Consider the following 19645-nt stretch of genomic DNA (forward strand, 5'->3'; position numbering starts at 1 on the left):
GGTTTAGTTTTTGCAGATTTGCAGATGCAAAATCAATGAAAACAAGTTCTAAAATTATAATATCACTGGAAAATTTTGAAAGCTCAATACTTTCATCCAAAAATCAGTATTTCTATTAGAAATCAACAAAACAAAACGATTTAACCGCTGAAATTCTGCAGAAAACTGATTTTTCGAAAGTAAGTTTGCCAAAAATAAAAAATGTTTTATCCGTTCTTAATGACAACTCTTCGATGAACACTTTGGATTCTTTCGATGACTATTCGCGACAAATAATAAATCAATGTCCCAAAGACTGACAAATAGGGATTTTGTAGTTCGCACATACACAAATGTCCTAAAAGTTGCGAAACATCGAAATATTTGCAAAAAACGGTTCACTGGTATGATATCTCGGCGACGGTCCCACACAAACTATTTCATAAGCTTTTTAGCTTCAATCAATGAAGCTTTACTTGTTCACTCAGTCAGTTTTGGTTCGAATAGAGTCGAAACGTTCCGAAAATTAACAAAATGGGATTTTGTAGTTCGATGGTACATTGGTTCTGGCAGCGGCTCCGCCAAAACGTTCTCAATTTCTATCGATTCTCGGCGAGTCTCAACTCGAGCACACTCGGATCCGCCAATATCCCCTTGTTCTCCTTCAACTTGTCGGTGGCGCATTTCAGATTCGCCCCCAACGTCTCCAGCCGCTCTCCGAATCCCATCATGTTGTCAATCGCGTGTCCACGAGCTCGCACCGGCTTTCAAACTTCCTCGTATCACTGTACAAGTTCTCCAGCTACCGATGAAAACAACGGCGACTGATCCTCCGCAAGAATCTCTTCCAGAGCACCCAAATCTGAATTGAATCCCTTTATAATCGGTCGATACGCGGCCACCGATCTCTCCAACTAATCATTATGATCGTGCATCGTTCTGAGCTCATCTGATCCAACCACTTGTTCAACTCATCAAACTGAGCCGTAAGTTGCTTCATGAGCGCCAGTGCTATTTCGAGTGTCTCCGTGCGATCCGCACACAAGGACATCACCTCCTACATCAACTCTTCTCTTTCATCTACCGGATCCAAGATATTGTCCTTCGCCTCGTTTCCCTCCATTTATCACTGTCGCGCCACCTTCTAAGCTTCTCCAGTCACATTTCTGAATTGCACTTTGTTGGCACCGGCGTCCTCGTTAATAATCCTCTGATGATTCAGTTGATTCTTCCGAATCCAATGATGGCAACGCTCCCTCTGTTCAGCTTGGCTAGCAAATCTATCCGTCCCCGAGTTCACCAGTTTATATTGCTACCGTATTAGCAACTCGTCAGCCGTGTCGTCAGAGCAGAGCGCCTGAAGTTGTTTGGAGAGTACGGTAAGATCATCGTCTTCAGGACGAATCTTTTGCAAGATGTCCTCTTCCAATAGGAATATCAACTCAGCTTGCGTATATAGATCCTTTTCGTTTCTCGTCTACAATTCTCTTGCCATATCCTCCATTACTTGCATAACATTGTCAGATCCATCATGGATCCCTTCAGAAGGCGGGATTGCTTTGACAAGTAGTGCGTTCTTCTCATATGCCGACGTCATAAAATATGCATATCTAAACTTCTAATCATCCAATCTCTTATGTGCAACAATCAACGCTTCTTCAGGTTCCCCTCGATTCGCCAGTTTCAAAAACATTCGCCATCATCTCATTCCTATCAGCTGTCGACACAGCAATTTTGGTGCGTATATTTGTCTGCTCCTTCAAGTCATCCGGCTCAATCGGCAACTCATGCAAATCACTTATCTTGATCTTCGTCTCCCCAACAAATTGTGTCATATCCTCCTTATTAAGCCTAAAGCCTTGAATCTGTTGTAGGAATGACTTCAGCAACGGTTTCATGTTGGTAATGCCCGCGTAGAGTGCTCTAACTGTCCACTAACAACATTCGCGTCCTCCACAGAAGCCAGTTACGCCAACATCGGGGCCAACTCAAGAATCAAGCTCAAATCATCAGATTTATGGACGAGCTCCTCTCGTTACGCCTCCTGCTCGACGATCATCTCCTGAGCCTTTTCAACCGTAATCGGATCTTTCGCAAGTCCCTGAACTCGTTTTTAGCTCCTTGCAGCCACTGATCAAGCGGGAGCGTGAATTCTTGAAGACGTCCATGGCCAAATCCACGGCATCTAGAAGTTGTCGTTGTCAGTCGACCGCCGAGTTCAAGAGTTCCTTATAGCGATCATCGATCTGTTGATTCTTATTGAGCAACGCGGATCTCTTGTAATCCGATCCTTCGGCTCCTCCCTTCACCATCTTCTCAATCATCGTCTCGAATCCATCGACACTCGGTTTTGCATCCTCAACATGCTACGTCAACACGCATCGACAGACGGTTTCTTCTTCTTCTCCATTATCTTCCCTGTCACTTTCAGCCAATTCAACAGTTCTCAATACGCGTCTTCATCCTTCCCCTGTTGCTGAACGGTTGCATACACTGTCATCTTCTTATCCGAAACCTTTGCGACGGCGTCGGAGTAGACGTCGGCGACTCTCTTCAACAACGAATCTAACTCTTTTGTATCCACTTCCGGTCCAGCCATTTTTATCACCAATTTACAGTCAGAATTGAACGAATCCATTTACTCGCCGACGGGTTTCAACGATTCCTTCAGTTTTTGCACTTTTTCTGCATCTTGTTTCGGATGTTGAAGCTGTTGAGACGGTGTATTCTAAATCGATTCATCTGATGAGATCGCGACAAGTGCGACGACGATTTCATCGGCGTCGCCGTGAAGTTTATCGACTTGTGCTTCGGTTTCGACGAATTTCTTCTCAAGTTGAAGCAAGCGTTTTCCAGCACGAGCGGCTAGCTGAAAATATTGAAATTCGTTGAGGTTCAGCATACACATAAATTAAATTTAGATGTGTCAGTGTGTCCCAGTGTCCGGATGTCCACAATACGCGCTTTAAAGCAAAACACGTGAAAAATTTCGGTAGACAGTTCTAGGCGCTAAAATTTAGTAGGGAATCTCAATTTTGAACAACTTTCAGCCAATTTTAGCTAATTTTAGCAGAAACAAGAGGATTGCATTTCAAAATTTGGAAAATGTTCAAGTAAACGCGCTCTGCAGCGGAGACTGGAAATTTCGATAGAGCCCGTTAGCTTTAAGTTATGAAAAACGCGCTCAATCTAAAAAAAAATACAGAAATTCCTGTAGAGCGCGTTTACAACCAGGTTCGTTGAAAAATATTATTTTTGAACGATTTTCAGATAGTTTTAGCCAATTTTAGCTGAAAAAAAAATGAAAAAACTCACCTGATCAAATAATCCCATCAATGAACACTTGTCTCAGCACATTTCTAGTATGAAATGTATAAATTCAACGGAATAGATCGGAAACTCTCGCCTTCCCATGAACATTCTACTTCACATATCTCTCCTTCCAATCCTCCCATTTCCATCCCTCCAACCGCTTCATATCTTCTAAAACGGCCCCTTCTGATTGTCGAGAGCCGACTGCAGTCCCATCGCTTCCAGCCACAATTGCTTTCATTCCGTCGACAACATTTATGCCGCCGGACTCCAGACTCTGCTCTTTTTGGATGCTTTACACGCTTTCGAGCACGTCGCCGATGAAATGCTCCAACTCGTGGAGTCCATCTTCCCACGTCGCCACTTCATTTGCACGTTTGGCACTTCGTCCGGCGACCTTCTCCCACAGTTTTAGCGGTGACTATCTGAAAAAAATTTAACAATAGCTCAGAAATGTTTTTTTTTTCTGCGAAATATTTCAAATTTTCCCTCAAAACTCACCGTTTGTGTATTTTTGAGAGCTTTCCGATGTGTCGACTGACTTCGAATTCTGAGTGTCCACGCCAAATCGAACAAGACCACCGTCGAGACTGCCAGATTGAAGGAACCGTTCCATTCCTCTCTGAAAATTGGATAAAACTTATTTTTCAAATTTTCTTATAAAAAAGCAGATAAAATCACATTTCTAACTACATTACGAGATAAACAGCAATGAAATTTACCAATTTTAGATGAATTCCATGATTTTTCGTTGAAAAATAGTCGAGAAACTCGTAAATTAGATGAAAAATAGTGGGTTACTTTCGAAAAATCGAAGAAGGACAATTGAGGTGTACGCAAACACCGCGACGCGCACACTGCGTACTTTGTATTTTATTTGACGCGCAAAACGTTGACGCATTTTTAGATGATGATTTCAGACGGATTGGTGTAGTTTCTGCAGATTTCTAGATGAAAACTAATTGAAAAGTTAATCTAAAATATAAAATCACTGGGGAACTTTGAAAAATCGATAATTTCAACCAAAATCAGTATAACTAGAAATCTTTCCAGCACAAACTATTCCATTTTCGTTTTAATTGATGAAGCTTGTTGACATTGTGCTCTCAATGTCAGTTTTGATTTAAATGAAGTCAAATTCATATGTTCCCAGAACTGACAAAACGGGGTTTAGTAGTTCGATGGTACATCGCCCCTGGCAGCAGCTCCGCCGAAACTTTCTTAATGAGTGCTATCACTTTCTGAGTACTTTTTTCTGAGTATTTAAAACAAAATATTAAAACTTAAGTGACTCGGAAGCCAGACTGAAACGACACGTGGCCAGCGACGGTGATAACCCTAATGATTTTTTTCAAAATCGTATGGGTTTCCGTTAAATTTTGGCCAAAGTTGATGCTGGGATGCATATCGTCAAAATTTTGGTTTTGCAAAGCTCTTTTCTGGTCTTCCAGAAAATGAAATTTGGTTTTTTGAGAGTTCAGTGGAATACCGATACTTGAAGTGGCACTCTTCAAGCTTCAATTTTTGGAAAATGTGGACTGAAACATTTATTTTTAGTTTCTTTTGCTGAATTTATTCAAAAACTTTGATTAAACATTAGGTTTTTGAATAAATTAAAAAGAAAACATATAACTTTTTTAATGGACTGAAACATTTTTAACATCCCAAAAGAGTTGGCGCATTTCTTAGTACGACATTTTCACTCGAATTTGAATAAAATTGTTAGAGCAACCTATTTTCTCTCAATGAGTCAGAATATGAAGATATTTATTGTTTTTTTGGCGAAAAAAGGAAAATGCTTACTGTAGATGACTTCTCCGATGGAAAATTATACTTTGTCCCAGTGATAAATCTGATTATCATCTGTCAATAGAACATGCGCATTCACTGCTTTCTGGCTAATCTTTGTTGATCGAAACAGAGGAGACGATTCCAGAGCTGGTAAAATGACTGGTTGGAAAGCGGATATGCTCGACGAGACGAGGATTGTTTCTATTCCAACCCGGTTCCTCGCCATATCGGATGAGGAAAATCCTTCATTGGAAATATTTGTTCTGATGCTGTACAGGTTGCCTTGGTATCGGATTCAAACTGGCTGGAAAGAAGTTGATTTTAGAAAAACTGAAATCTTTTGAAGTGACTCACCACAATGTTCTCATTCATAACTATCCTGTAGTCAAATTGAAGTACAGGGTATGTGACACTGTGACGATCCCATCGTCTGTTTCTTGATCCGCTATAAATAAACATGTAGACTGCAACTGCAAAATACTGGTTTTAGAAGTGTATGTACGTAGCACCATTCAAGATTTTTTTCAAAATGTGTTATTGTAACGTCTCTCTTCTGCTTACCTCTTGCTAATGTCACTTAAAAAGCTACATGATGCTAACGAATTGCTTGTTTGATAGACTGAACTACTTTTGATCTCCCAAAATAGCTGGCGCGTTTCCTGATAACACTTTTTTCTCCAGAAGTTTGACAATAAAACTTGAATCGGCTGAATCAGAACGTTGGTGATTGAACTCACTAAACTTTACAACTCAATTTTTGAACATTTCATTGTATTAATTTAATTTATATATATATATATATATATATATATATATATATATATATATATATATATATATATATATGCTTATATATTGACTGGGATTATAAACAATAAAATATACAGAAGACCAGATCAAGTGACCAACAGACTTATCTCCAAAACATAACATAATAATAACTAACATAATAAAATCCTAGAATTCTTTCCATTTCTTTATATTTCTTAATTTTCAAAACGACAATCAACCAATTGAACAAAACCAAATCCTTAAAAATCATGAGTCCCGAAATGACTCTAATTCCAGCCTTTACACAGTTTTGTGTCAGTTCTACAGATGGTTTCGCAAGGGAGCAACACACGAAGTATCTTGAAATCGAGAACAATGAAATGACAATGATGTACATTTCAGAGAAAACTTTCACTATATATGCACTGTTCCACATCGGATACCAGAGGATTTTGACAAGCCATCCGAGATGGAAGAAGTGGGAAAGAGTTTTCATAAGACAGAGGATATGAATCAATGTCATTAATCTACTACTAGTTTCATTAAACCTGGCAGAAAGTGGAGTTAAAGACGTGTTCTGAAAATTTGTTTCACATTCTTAAAGCCCTTTTCACTTACCGTTTTCTTCGAGTCATTGAACATCCAAACATGAGATGCTCTCGAAATAATATAACACAAAACCAGTGGTAGCACAAAATAAGCGAAATACTCCAGGTCTTTAACAGTTCCAAGATAATTATAAAACTCGTCTTTCGAGAATCCTTTCAGGAAGAAATTCATTGAAGAACTGGACAGAAATGAGAGAGTTTCAGAGTTTATAACACAAGCTGAAACCAGTGATTAAATTTTCGAAAGCGTGTCGCCTAGCAACGAGTGCAGGAAGTGCGAAAAATTGTGTTTCATTCGTTAGATTCCAAGTTTTGATGTGTGAAAAGGTTGAATAATTTCATTATTTTTTGAAAATAAGTTTGGATTTTAAAAAGATAATTCAAGGTTTTCCAGTGTTGTTTGGTGTTATTTTTCAACTTTTAAAGTTTGAAATCATCTAAAATGAATTGCGGCTTTGGAACTATTTATTCGAGTGGGGGCATGTGAAGACAATCGGTAAAATATAAACGTCGAGGTTTTTTGAAAGGAATGACAATAACTAATGATAATGACACTAATTTGATATTATACAAAAAATGAATGAATTAGAGATAATTGAGGTTTGGGTGAATATGAGTTAGATGTTTGAGGAGAGTTTGAAATGTTCAATACGAAATAAGAACACACCATATCATTGCTGATTATTGTCATTGAATCCATACGAATTCTTTGATTCTTCAACTTTTTGGGTTTTCCTTTCTTTTCTTCTATCAGCAGCTTTCTGATTGTTAATGTACTGTTTCACCTGAAATTAGTAAGATTCTATTTGAAATCCGTGTGAACAAAAAATACCTGGAAGCCGGCCAGCCCGATTGGCTGACCCAGTTTTGCATAATCATTTTCGATGATTTTATGCTGCTTGTACATCTCATAGATTGAATTCAGATGTTTCTACAAAAAGTATTGTTAGGTTTTGACTCCATTTAGTATGAATTATTTGTCTTACCAATTGAATTTTAGTATGCTTGTGTTTGGTCCTTTTAACATGGGGTATTAGTGGATACGGATTCTGAAAAAGTTTTAATACTCGAATGATATTGCTTATGTTATACCGTTGGTGTAATATTCAAGACTCTCGCCCGCGGTGTTTTGGTGACATCATATTTATTGTAGTCCGGGGGGATAAATTGTTTGGTTGGATGATGTTGATCGACGCGCATCTGAAAAATGTTTTTGAGAAACTTCCAGTTAACACCGTTTTTCAGAAGAATCTGAAACTCTACAAGTTATCAAATTCCTACGTCGGCTATATAAAGTTATCTACAGTATCATTAATCTGTGGAATATTCCTTGACTCCACATTGAGAAAAAGTACTAAAAATTAATTCTTGGCTGAAATATTATTTCCGTAAAAACTGTAACAGAAGCACTCCTCTCAAAGAAGCGTACCCTGAAAAGCTGCTTGAATGATAGTGGGGCAAATAAAGGCACACCCTCAATATGTTAAACAAATTTTTTTTTCTTATTTTTAATCATCATTTTTATAGATCGGGAAAAAAACAAAATAAAAACCAATTTTTTCGTTTAAAGTACTGCAAGTTCTGATGTTTTCGTGTAATTTTGTGAGAGAAAATGGTAATTCGGTTTAAACTGGATGACTTAGACAGTTTTAAAAATACCCAAACAGACAGGTTGAAAAATAGAGGCGCACTTTCAAAAGGGGTTTGAAAAATAGAGGCGCATGCGCCTATATCACAGTTTTTACGGTATAATCAATTACAGTTCTTATTATCTGTGATACGTTCTCATAAAAATGAATTAGTAGAAAAATAGGAACTAAATTACTCAAAAAAACTTACCGATTTATCTTTCTGCTCACAAACATTCTGATGTCTCGGCTCTGTCGATCCCGAATTGGCTTTTCCAACAGAGTTTTGGCTACCACTGAAAATAAAAATATTTGAAGGGATCTAAATCAGAGTCATCACTGCAAAAAGTTTAATTACACTTTCCTAGTCCGTAAAGGAGGACTAAAGTCATATTTTTTATTTCAGATTCTGATACTTCAGAAAATTCTGAACAACTTTCATCATTGGAGCATGTGCTAATAATCGCTCTAAATGCCCTAAATTCACGTTTTCCCGGCTTAAAATTTCGTGTTTCTTCATTTTTTTAACGATATAAGACACACTCTCTGTGAAACTCGAGCATGGGGATGTACAGAATAAAATCAAACCGGTTTTTATGGGTTGGAATTATGCATAGTAGTACCCAGACAACTAATAACGTATTGGTCCATATTTCATTTGGCTCCGCCCCCTACCGTCTAAAATACCCCGTATGGGGGGTTGAAATTCTAAAAAAAAATTTAAAAGTTTTTTCGATTAAATTTTGATGGGAACAAGTCAAAAACGTTATTTTAAGCATTTTTTGTGTTAAGCCCAAAATTTTAACACCTCGTTTTCACTGTGAAAAAATGTCATTTTTGTAAAATTTTTGGGTTTTTTCAAACTTTTGCTTATAACTCAAAAAAACATTATTTGTTTAGATGAGATCTTTTTAGATTCGGAATCTACATAAAATTTGGAGTAATATAGGCACTCTGGTCAAAAATCTCGGGGTACCTATTTTTGCTACAGAGCAAAATAGGCGATTTTTTGAAAAATTTCAACGTATCCCTACTCATGGAGCAAAAATTCAATGTCGCCAAATCGCTTGGCCCGGCCCGGGCCGGACCGATTTTTGACAAGTCTGAATTTTACGGATTGTTGTAAAAATCAGTGCTGCTGATTACCTACTCGCGAGTCATACATTCTCTTACCTCGAAATAGAAACATTTTGAAGCGAGGTGTCAATTCCAACTGAAATTTCCTCCTCTTCGTCGCCAGTGAGATCGATTAACTCCACATTCGCATTACTTCTATTTTGATAATCCGAAACCCTGGTGAAAGGCACGAGTTTCTCCTTCTTCCGAAGCTCATCTAAGGAGGCAGCAGCAATTTGACGATATCCAACGATTTGACCTCGGAATGGAGAAGTATTGTACACAGCCACCAATACACTTTCCGTCACTGGCTTCATATTCTGATTCAGCCGAGCGACTTTCGCTTTATGCTGCTCGTTGTCATCTTGTTGCAGCGTCTGAACTGTTTCGTTCAGCCTCCGACGAGGATGAAGGTTCTGAACACCGTGATGATGTAGTTTCGGGTGCATTGCAGTGACAGTCTGGCCGGTTGGTTGTTTCATCTTCTCACGAATAGAAGGATGAATCTCTTTTTCACCGAACTTCCTATCAGGTCGATGACTGAGATTCGAGAGAAGTACTTGACCTTCTGTGAAAAGCTGACGGTATATTCTTTCGTCATCTGACTGCGTTGGTGGAATCAGTTCAATTCCTCTCTCAAAACTGTCTTTCCGATAAAGACGTACCCGACCATTTTTGAATGGTCTCCCGAGCTGATATAGCCCCGGCGGATATGTAGGCAAATTATCGCGAATCGCTTTATTTTGTAGTTCAATTAATTCGCTATCATCCGATATGCCGGCGCCTATGTTAATCATATGGGGCATTTGGGGCTTGACCACTGGGTGGCACTCAATTTCTGGCAGTTTCCGTTTTTTACTTTTGCTACCAGATTTTCCTATGGGCGACTGAATATCAGCTGGTATGACCGTAGAAATTGGTCCAGTGGCAGGAAACACATGTTGAGGAGCAGCTGTTGAACCTGTTGCTGGTTTATACCCGGATTCTTTGGAAGAGTCATTGTCGGGCGCCTTCAAAACTCCATCTCGATTTTTTTGATGAACTAGAAACATATTCGAATTGACTTCCGATCCGAAATGATGAGAGGGAGATGTGACGACAGGAGAATAATGATGGAGTTGATTTAGGTTCTGTCCTCCTACTCTCTGCGATATCGGTGAACTCAAAGATGCATTACTGTTCAACGATAGTGTTGGGCCACGGACAGGTTCAATCAGATTCCAGTTCATCAGGTTCGGAGGATGTTGAGCAATCATTGGTTTATGGTGCATCATCAACTGCGCGTTTATCATATTCTGTTGGTGTTGAAGGAACATTAGAGTCGGTTGGTAAATCAGATTCTGAGGAAATTTAAACTGTCCTTCTTGTTGAAGTATTGGCTGGTTTGGCGGAGCACCTGGCAGATGAAAGAAAGTATGAGGCGGTGGCGGATTTGGAGCTAATAGTGGGATGACAGGGTTAATGGAATGCTGGGAACTTTGTGAACTGACTCCGATTTGAACTGGACTTGGAAATTTCTGACTATTTGATTCAGAAAGAAGTTTCTGACTTTCATTGACTTCTCCCGTTGGATCTCTTCTACTGGCCAGGTGAATTTCTGAAGAGTTAGAGGCAAGTGTTGTGTCATCTGACTCCATTTGAACAATGTCAGTTTCGACAACAACATCCGGTGCAACAGAGTTTTGAAGTTTGGTTACATCCATAGATTCCTGAACTTGAGATTCGCTCAGTACCTGATCGGTTGTTTCTGCTACGAATTCAGTGTCGTTGATCTCTTCATTAGAATCCGTAGAGCTCTGAACCACTACATGGTGCATCGGTTCATCCAGTTTGTCCTTTTTTGTGACATTCTGTGTTGTATCGTCAGGCACTGGTTCCTCAACCAAGAAAGTTTGTTCTGAACGTGAACAATCTGTAGCATTATCCAGTATCTCGGCACTCGATTCATTTGGTGTTTGAATTTCCACTGCCGGATTGATTGGACTCTCAACATTCCTAACATCCGGAGTTTGTTGCGACACAAGAATTTTCTCAATGAAAGTTTTTAAAAACATCAACAATTCGGTACGCGATGCGTTTGGAGATGTGATACCCGGAATTTCATTAACTTTGGAGAGTTTGTGAATCAATGTTTCGAGTACTGAACGAGGCGGAGTACAGTCAGGCAAAGGTGTCTGAGACGCAGAGTTGTGTGTTGACGACGTTTGAGAATCCGTTGAAGAGTCGATCGATGGCGTTTTGTGGACTCTATGATGTCTAGTAGGGTAAGGTTCGTTGTCACTGTCATCTGCTTCACTCATGTCAGAAGCAGAAAGATGCTCAGGACAACTGCACGTTCTGGATCTGGGAGCTTGATGTCGAGCATGTGATGTATTTCTACGTTTATTAGACTTTGTCCTATTCCGTCCTTGTTTTGGTGGCTGATCAGTTGGGAGTTTGGGGTCCTGGAGATTGTCGGTGATATAGAGTGCACAAGCATATTGTTTCTGAAATAGCTCGAATAAAACTGAAATACAAGTCTTGATCTAGAATAACTTAAAAATGAAATAAAATAGATCTACAGGAGCGAGCATAAGTGAGTACCCTTTCATACTTTTATATGTAACTCTGTTGAATCGTGTCCGTTTTGCATAAACTTTTTTTTTGAAAGAAAGCCAAAGTATTCAGCAATAAGAAAATATGTAAGTATCGTGCTAAAGCTCCAGAAGTCAAAAGTAGTGCTCTCGGTGAAATCATCATAACTCATCGAAAAATGCTCCAAATTTTTTGAAACATGTATCAAAACACATGTCTTGAGTTTTTCGACAAATCAACATCAAAAAATAACAGTTTTAGAAAAAATAGTTTTTCAAATTTTTTTCACTCAAAAATTATTTTATTCTCATTTTTTCCCAATTTCCGTTATTTTCTGGCTATAAAACGTACATCCGTTACATAAACTGTATGCAAAGTGCTTTATCACAAATAACAAAACACACGCATGTATTCCTTGTTCGTGTTATAGCCAGAAAATAACGGAAATTGAGATAAAATGAGATTAAAATAATTTTTGAGTGAAAAAAATTTGAAAAATTATTTTTTCTAAAATTGTAACTTTTTGATGTTTAAAAAAAAATTAAAAATTTGCATTTTTTGATGAGTTATGATGATTTCACCGAGGGCACTACTTTTGACTTCTGGAGCTTTAGCACGATACTTAGAAGTTGAAAACCAATTCAACATAATTTTTTGTTTATTTGAGTGTTTTCCAACATTTTTAAACCAAAAACTCAATATCTCCAAGAGAAAAATAAAAAGTTTTTTTTTTCGAATTTTCAAATCAAGATCAGGAAAAATCGATTATCGAAAAAATCAGTGACGCAAATTTTTCGAAAAACATATTTTCTTATTGCTGAATACTTTAGCTTTCTTGCAAAAAAAAGTTTATGCAAAACGGACACGATTCAACAGAGTTACATATAAAAGTATGAACGGGTACTCACTTATGCTCGCTACTGTATGTGAAAACAATTTCCCAAAGTTTTGTCCCACTAACCGCTAGTTCAGAAAGGGGACCGCAAATACCGGTGTCGTGGAAATCATCAATTATCAAGTAACGCTGATGCTTCATCTCAATAGTCTGAAAACAGATAATTACCAAATAAATGTAAAAATAAAACGGCGAAACAATAAAACGGAACAAGATTTAGACCCCCCCCCCCCAGAAAGTCTATTTTTCTAGAAATTAGGATTGGAGACTATCAGATAATAATGGTTGAGATGATAGGAATCGATTCAACCGATAAAGAAAAAAAAGTAGAAAGGATTATGAAGAAAGTATTAATAAAATGGAAAAAAAACGGCTGGGCTGGAAAAAATTATCAGATTTAATGGATGAAGCGGGAACAGACAACATGTAAGAAACAGATGAAGCAAAACATGTATTAATAATGGATATTCAGCTGGCAAGAATCATATTTTTCCGACTCATCTCAATTAGAAAAGAGGTAGCTAATACGGGCGGCATGACGGCTCAACATATGGATGTTCACAAAAAAAGGGAGGTAGCCTAATCGTTTGATGGAGCTCTTAGATAACTCCATTTTACTGTAACTTCTGCCGCACCATATGGATCACCTACTAATGATCGTACTCATCTTCTCTTGTGTGTTTGGAATGGAGGTTGAGTAGAATTGAGGGAAATAATGGAAATAATACTATAATGGAAATAATGGAAATAATACGAATTGAAGGAAATAATGGAAAAAATAACCGAATTTTTGCGGTGATTTCAAATCTGTATTCTGTTTTTGCTGAACGGCCTCGTGAAAAAAGTTATTTGCATTGTGCCATCCCAGTGCAAAACTGACCACGAGATCGTTTAGCAGAAACAAAATACAGATTGAAATCAGCGCAAATTTTCCGTTTTAATGATACATGTCTCGATCTTTGACTCTATCTTGACTCGAGATCCTTCCCTAGTTAAATTATATAATACAACATATTTGATATTTTTATTTAACTATTTAATTATACAGTAAAAGTCACTGGAGGTCAGGTAAAGTCCCTCACGAGACGAAACCTAAGAAAAAGAAACCGGGCGAAGTAGAAGAATTATAAAATAGGAGTTGGGCAAGGTGGAAGGAGAATAAAATAAAAATTATCAGAATCGTGCAATGTTATTCACAAGAAGGGACTTGAATTCTGAAGGGCAAAGGAAATGAGGGACATGTAAAGTTATGGCATTCCGTATAGATATAATAGTTGAGAAGAAATTAGTAAAATTAGGATTTACACATATGAGACACATTGGGCAACGAGAGGAGGAGCTTAACCTGACATGGGTTTCAAGATTAGGGAAATATGAGACGCCGATTATGAAGTTATATAGGAGAAGAAGTTGTGCTTTGAGTCTACGGTGGCGCATAGAAAATAGATCGAGCTGGGAGAGGCGATCAGAGTAGGAGAGATAAGGTGTGTTACAGCGTTGAAGAATTTTCCGCGAAAAGAATCTGAGAGGAGTTTCAAGTTTGAGGGCTAGTTTCGAAGATGGGGGAGGAGAATATACAACAGAGCAGTATTCAACTAGAGGAAGAACGTAAGTTTTGAATAGGAAGATATAAAATTGGATTTGAAAGATTTCAGTACTTGTTTTGACCGGAGTAAGGCGAGAGCAACAGCCCGATTAATGTGTCTAGTGAATTTGAGATTGGGTTCAATTAATAAACCTAAGTCCCTGACAGAATCGACGAAAACAATGAGGGTACCTCCAATAGTGTACGGGTGAGATGAGTTGCGAGATCCGAAACGAAGAAGGGCTGTCTTAGAGTGGGCCAGAGGTAGAGAGCTGTTAGAAGCACAAGAATTAATACAATACAATGACATTAGAGAGTTGTTAGAAGCCCAAGAATCAATACAATACAATGAAATTCGAATTATCAGAAAAACTTATTTTGAACAACATGAAAACCTAGATTCAAATTGTATAAGTTTAGCTTCCAACACATCTTCTAACAAAAGTTAAAATTGTTGAAAAGCCATTAGTCACGTTAGAGAAGTTTAACTTTTATGCATGGAAAGAGTTATTTTTGTTGAAAGAGGTGAGTCAGTCACCGTCAACAGATGCGCAGTTGGAATGGGGGTTGAAACGACCTCCTAGTTCATTAATGCAACGATCGGCTATGGTTCATCTTTCTTATGTAGTTGGAGAGGAACAACGAAAGTTGAGGGAATGCTACGGATTGTTCAGATAAAAGTCTTAGGAAAAATGGGTTAAGTCAAACCGTGTTCACTTTCTTCTGTTACCGATTCTTTCACTCAAGATATTTTCATAATGTCTTGCAACCGGTCATATCTTCTCAACAGTCAACGTCTACTCATTTGTGGAAACAATACACTAATTATCAATTGGAAAAAATATCACTATCCCCTAGGAAAGTATGATAACGTTTGGCTATTTTTTCAGAGCATGAACAAAACTCGTTTGTCGAAAACTAGAATAAATGTTTTGTTTGGCATGGCTTGACATCGGTGTCACCTGCCTTCGCCCTAATAGATAATCCCTGAGGTGGAAGCTCATGATGTAAAAATCTCCATAGAAACAGAGTAAATCGCGAAATCTCATATTTCTCAAATCCGGACATCGCGAGAATATTTGTAGTTTTCACGTGATAATGTGAGCTCAGTTTCAAAAAATGCAACAGAGGATTATCAACAAGAGCTCTTGGAAGAATACAAAGTGAGACCAAGGGCGATTAAAAAATAAAATAAAAAATGAGAAGATCCATAAGCATATTTCGACTGACCTACAGTATACCAACAGTATACCTACAGTCTAGATATACTAACAATAGTTTTTCGGCTAACAAGAATCATATTTTTCCGACTTATCTCAATTAGAAAAGAGGTAGCTAATACGGGCGGCATGACGGCTCAACATATGGATGTTCATAAAAAAAGAGAGATAGCCTAATCGTTTGATGCAGCTCTTAGATAACTCCCTTTTACTGTTGCATCTGCCGCGCCATATGGATCACCTACTAATGATCGTACTCATCTTCTCTTGTGTGTTTGGAATGGAGGTTGAGTAGAATTGAGGGAAATAATGGAAATAATACTTCAGATACGTATAAGTAGAGTGCCCAAGATTCTAATCAGACAAGCACGCTTTCGCGCGTAAAAGTATGATGGGATGAGATAATTAATATCATGTGATAGTGTTTGCAACTCCACAGTGAATTGGTGGACAGATCACGAATCGATTCGTCTGCAGATCTATCAGAAGAGTAAAGCAAATAGACAAATCGCTTTCCGGAAAAAGAAGAAACGAAGGTATAAGCTAGATCGAGGTAGAGATTAATAATCGAGCGGGACCTTTTTTGGGGGCTTCATTGGGCGGGGAAGAGAATAATAAGCATAGAGATCTAGCGGGTAGCGTAGAGGTACAGAGGGAAGCATGAATTAACGGGTATGAGATAATTAGAAACAAATGAGAGGAGAAAATAATGGTTCCCACGGTAAGGAATGAGTACACAACTTTTTGGTTTTAGTGAGAAAATGTATGATGACAGCGATCTGGAAACAGCATAGTTTAATGAAACTCATGTTTGTATGGTCAGGAAAGGTTGAGAATGCGACCAGGTGGGATATAAAACACTCCGAAAGCGAGCAGAGCAGATGGACAGAAAATTATGAGATTATATCTAGATTATACAGTGCGTCCAATAATGATAGGACCCCCCTAGATTTTGGGGTTCCAGACAGAACCAGAACAGATACAAAAAATCTGTGATGACCATTCGATTCAGGGTACAAAGAAACCCCAGGGGCCATTTTTTCATGATTCTACCACTTTTCTTATAAGCGTACCACCAAATGTCATTTTTTCAGCCGTCCAATAATGATAGGACCCCCTCGAAAATCGAATTTTCAGTTGATTTTCAAGAAATTTTTTTTCTCGGAAAACTTTTAAAATCGATTGAAATATTCGTTTTCTGTTGTTTTCAATTGGTTTCATTATAGTTGTGGCGTTTTCAACCCCAAAATCAAATGTTAGCCATCTTCGAATTTTCACCCATCTGAAAAATTCACTGTTTCAGAACTTCGAGACCTGTATCCCAGCGCTCCGATCACGTATCATTCTGAAACTTTTTGGTAAAGTTAATCGAGCCATTTATGATGAAAATAAGCAATAGATTTGTAAAAATATTCATTTTCTGAAAAGTTATACTCAGGATTCTCAAACACATTTTGACCAAATTCCACTATTTTCATAAATTGTGTCCAAGATATGGAAAAGTGTCTAAACTTTTTTTTCCATCATTTTGGCACTATTTTGGCATATTTTGAAATGTTTCTTCATTCAGATCCAAGAATTCATATTTTTGACACAATTTATGAAAATAGTGGAATTTGGTCGAAATGGGTTTGAGAATCCTGAGTATAACTTTTCAGAAAATGAATATTTTTACAAATCTATTGCTTATTTTCATCATAAATGGCTCGATTAACTTTACCAAAAAGTTTCAGAATGATACGTGATCGGAGCGCTGGGATACAGGTCTCGAAGTTCTGAAACAGTGAATTTTTCAGATGGGTGAAAATTCGAAGATGGCTAACATTTGATTTTGGGGTTGAAAACGCCACAACTATAATGAAACCAATTGAAAACAACAGAAAACAAATATTTCAATCGATTTTAAAAGTTTTCCGAGAAAAAAAATTTCTTGAAAATCAACTGAAAATTCGATTTTCGAGGGGGTCCTATCATTATTGGACGGCTGAAAAAATGACTTTTTGGTGGTACGCTTCTCAGATAAGTGGTAGAATCATGAAAATATGGCCCCTGGGGTTTCTTTGTACCCTGAATCGAATGGTCATCACAGATTTTTTGTATCTGTTCTGGTTCTGTCTGGAACCCCAAAATCTAGGGGGGTCCTATCATTATTGGACGCACTGTATACCACTTATAAGCCGTCTCCCTCTGTAGTCTCAGTCTGGCTCTTATATAATACACCTATTTCCAAAAAGAGTATGATCGCAATTAGACTCATGTACAAGATATTAACTGATTTTAACTTTTCCTATTTGGCAATAATGTAATATGTTGAACTATTTTTGACATCAGCCTACAACTAAACTAGATAGAAATCTCACGTATTGTTTTGGATACTCTCGAATATTTTTTTTTTGTGGCAGGAGCTCTGATCTTCAAATACATCATTCGTTGATAATGATATCACATTATCCACTCGCTTTACTCTAAAATTGTCACTCCAGTTGATCTCTCCTAACCCGCTTTCCTCTTCTACAGAGATCACGAGAGAGGAAAGTTTAGATCAGTAAAATGAAGCGAGTTGGAAGCTCAACAACAGGAGTGAACCAAAAGTTTCCCTGTCGCGTAGCAACGAATCATCACGCCTCACATAATCTTTGTTATGTCTCCTAATCATAGTGTACATGCCATTTGGAGGTGAGCATTTGGTAAACAACGCGGAGAGCATTCGAGGTACATGAGTACGCAGGGAAGAATGGGAGGTTGGCATGTGAGGGATTTAGAAAGAAGTTGTGGGGTAGATGGAGGGAAATTTGGTAGCGAATAGAATAGAAAGAGAAAGTGATAGTAAACTTTACAGATACAGATTGAGATTATACAATGACACTCCATTTATCAGAAAAACTCTCTTTGAACAATATGAAAACCTAGATTTAGACTGTATGAACACATCTTCTAACGAAAGTTAAAATTGTTCAAAAGCCATTGTTCAGGTTAGAGAAGTTTAACTTTTATGCATGGAAAGAGTTATCTTTGTTGAAAGAGGTGAGTCAGTCACAGTCAACGTATGCGGATTTGGAATGGGGTTGAAACGACCTCCTAGTTCATTAATGCAACGATCGGCTATGGTTCATCTTTCTTAAGAAACCGGGGAGGTACAACAAAAGTTGAGGGAATACTATGGATTGTTCAGATAAAAGTATTAGGAAAAATGGGTTAAGTCACGTCGCAATCATTTTCATGTTTCCAGACCCGTAAAAAACTATAATAACATCTGGCTATTTGTTAAGAGTATGAACAAAACTCGTTGTTTGAAAACTAGAAAAATTCTTTGACTTCGCATGGCTTGACATCGGTGCCACGGGCCTCCGGCCGAATAGATAATCCCTGAAGTGAAGGCTCATGACGTCGAAAATTCTCCATAGAAACAGAGTAAATGGCGAAATCTCCTCTTCTTCTTATCATTCTCTTCTCATATCTCAAATTCTTATAAAGGTTTCTCAAATCCGGATATTGTGAGAGTATTTGTAGTTCCTACGTGATTATGTGAGCTCAGTTTAAATGCAACCGAGGATTATCAACAAGACCTCTTGGAAGAATACATATTACTACTTCTAATCTTCTTCGGGCTTTCCACGTTTTCTTGTCAATCCTCAGGATTTTGAATACCTGAAGTAACGTTCTGAAGACTAAAAATATCAAGGTCCAAGTAAATACAATAAATAAACACAAAAAGGAGCATATTTCGACTGACCTACTGTTTACACAAACCAGAAAATGGTTGTTCTCCCTTCCGTTATCACGTATTCTTTTTATTTCATCAAATAACAGGTGGCCCTATATGGGTGGATTATTGGTTACGCAAGCGTCATAATAATGCACCCAGCATATTGATTCATTGATGGGGGAGGAGGAACATTTTTTACGGAAGAACAAGACTGATGGACGGGTTGTATTGGTTAAAAAATTGAGGAGAATAGGTTGTAAAATAATTTCTCAAAATTTGGGATTACTAAACGCTAGTTCAGAATACGGACTTTAACTCCACTGTTGCGCATATCATCAATTACCAAGAAAAGCTTAATCATGATGTCTCAATGGTCTAAAAACAAATTGATGCAAAATATATGATAAAACAAAATGGAGAAACAATGAAACGGAACAAGACTTTGACGGAAAAACGCAAA

General features: G+C 37.8%; 5 protein-coding genes across 5 annotated transcripts; 1 reads left to right on the top strand and 4 right to left on the bottom strand.

The window, feature by feature from the left end:
- Positions 1-531: 531 nt before the first annotated feature.
- Positions 532-807, top strand: GCK72_022765 (uncharacterized protein; the record flags this gene model as incomplete). Its single annotated transcript, XM_053735052.1, has 1 exon — positions 532-807. One exon carries the CDS (start codon positions 532-534, stop codon positions 805-807), a length of 276 nt encoding a protein of 91 aa, XP_053578618.1.
- An 830-nt stretch (positions 808-1637) lies between these two features.
- Positions 1638-1877, bottom strand: GCK72_022766 (uncharacterized protein; the record flags this gene model as incomplete). The annotated part of the gene is made up of 1 exon (XM_053735053.1): positions 1638-1877. One exon carries the CDS (start codon positions 1875-1877, stop codon positions 1638-1640), a length of 240 nt encoding a protein of 79 aa, XP_053578619.1.
- Positions 1878-2180: 303 nt separating this feature from the next.
- On the bottom strand, positions 2181-2617 carry GCK72_022767 (uncharacterized protein; the record flags this gene model as incomplete). The annotated part of the gene is made up of 2 exons (XM_053735054.1): positions 2181-2336; positions 2495-2617. The coding sequence occupies 2 exons, from the start codon at positions 2615-2617 to the stop codon at positions 2181-2183; spliced, it is 279 nt and encodes a 92-aa protein (XP_053578620.1).
- A 969-nt stretch (positions 2618-3586) lies between these two features.
- GCK72_022768 (uncharacterized protein) lies at positions 3587-5450 on the bottom strand (the record flags this gene model as incomplete). Its single annotated transcript, XM_053735055.1, has 4 exons — positions 3587-3712; positions 3793-3913; positions 5294-5386; positions 5437-5450. The coding sequence occupies 4 exons, from the start codon at positions 5448-5450 to the stop codon at positions 3587-3589; spliced, it is 354 nt and encodes a 117-aa protein (XP_053578621.1).
- A 1682-nt stretch (positions 5451-7132) lies between these two features.
- On the bottom strand, positions 7133-12815 carry GCK72_022769 (uncharacterized protein; the record flags this gene model as incomplete). Its single annotated transcript, XM_053735056.1, has 7 exons — positions 7133-7246; positions 7294-7392; positions 7448-7510; positions 7554-7661; positions 8301-8385; positions 9263-11691; positions 12741-12815. The coding sequence occupies 7 exons, from the start codon at positions 12813-12815 to the stop codon at positions 7133-7135; spliced, it is 2973 nt and encodes a 990-aa protein (XP_053578622.1).
- Between the last annotated feature and the right edge of the window lie 6830 nt (positions 12816-19645).

Source organism: Caenorhabditis remanei, chromosome X (genome assembly GCF_010183535.1).
Source record: "Caenorhabditis remanei strain PX506 chromosome X, whole genome shotgun sequence".
NCBI lineage: Eukaryota > Metazoa > Nematoda > Chromadorea > Rhabditida > Rhabditidae > Caenorhabditis > Caenorhabditis remanei.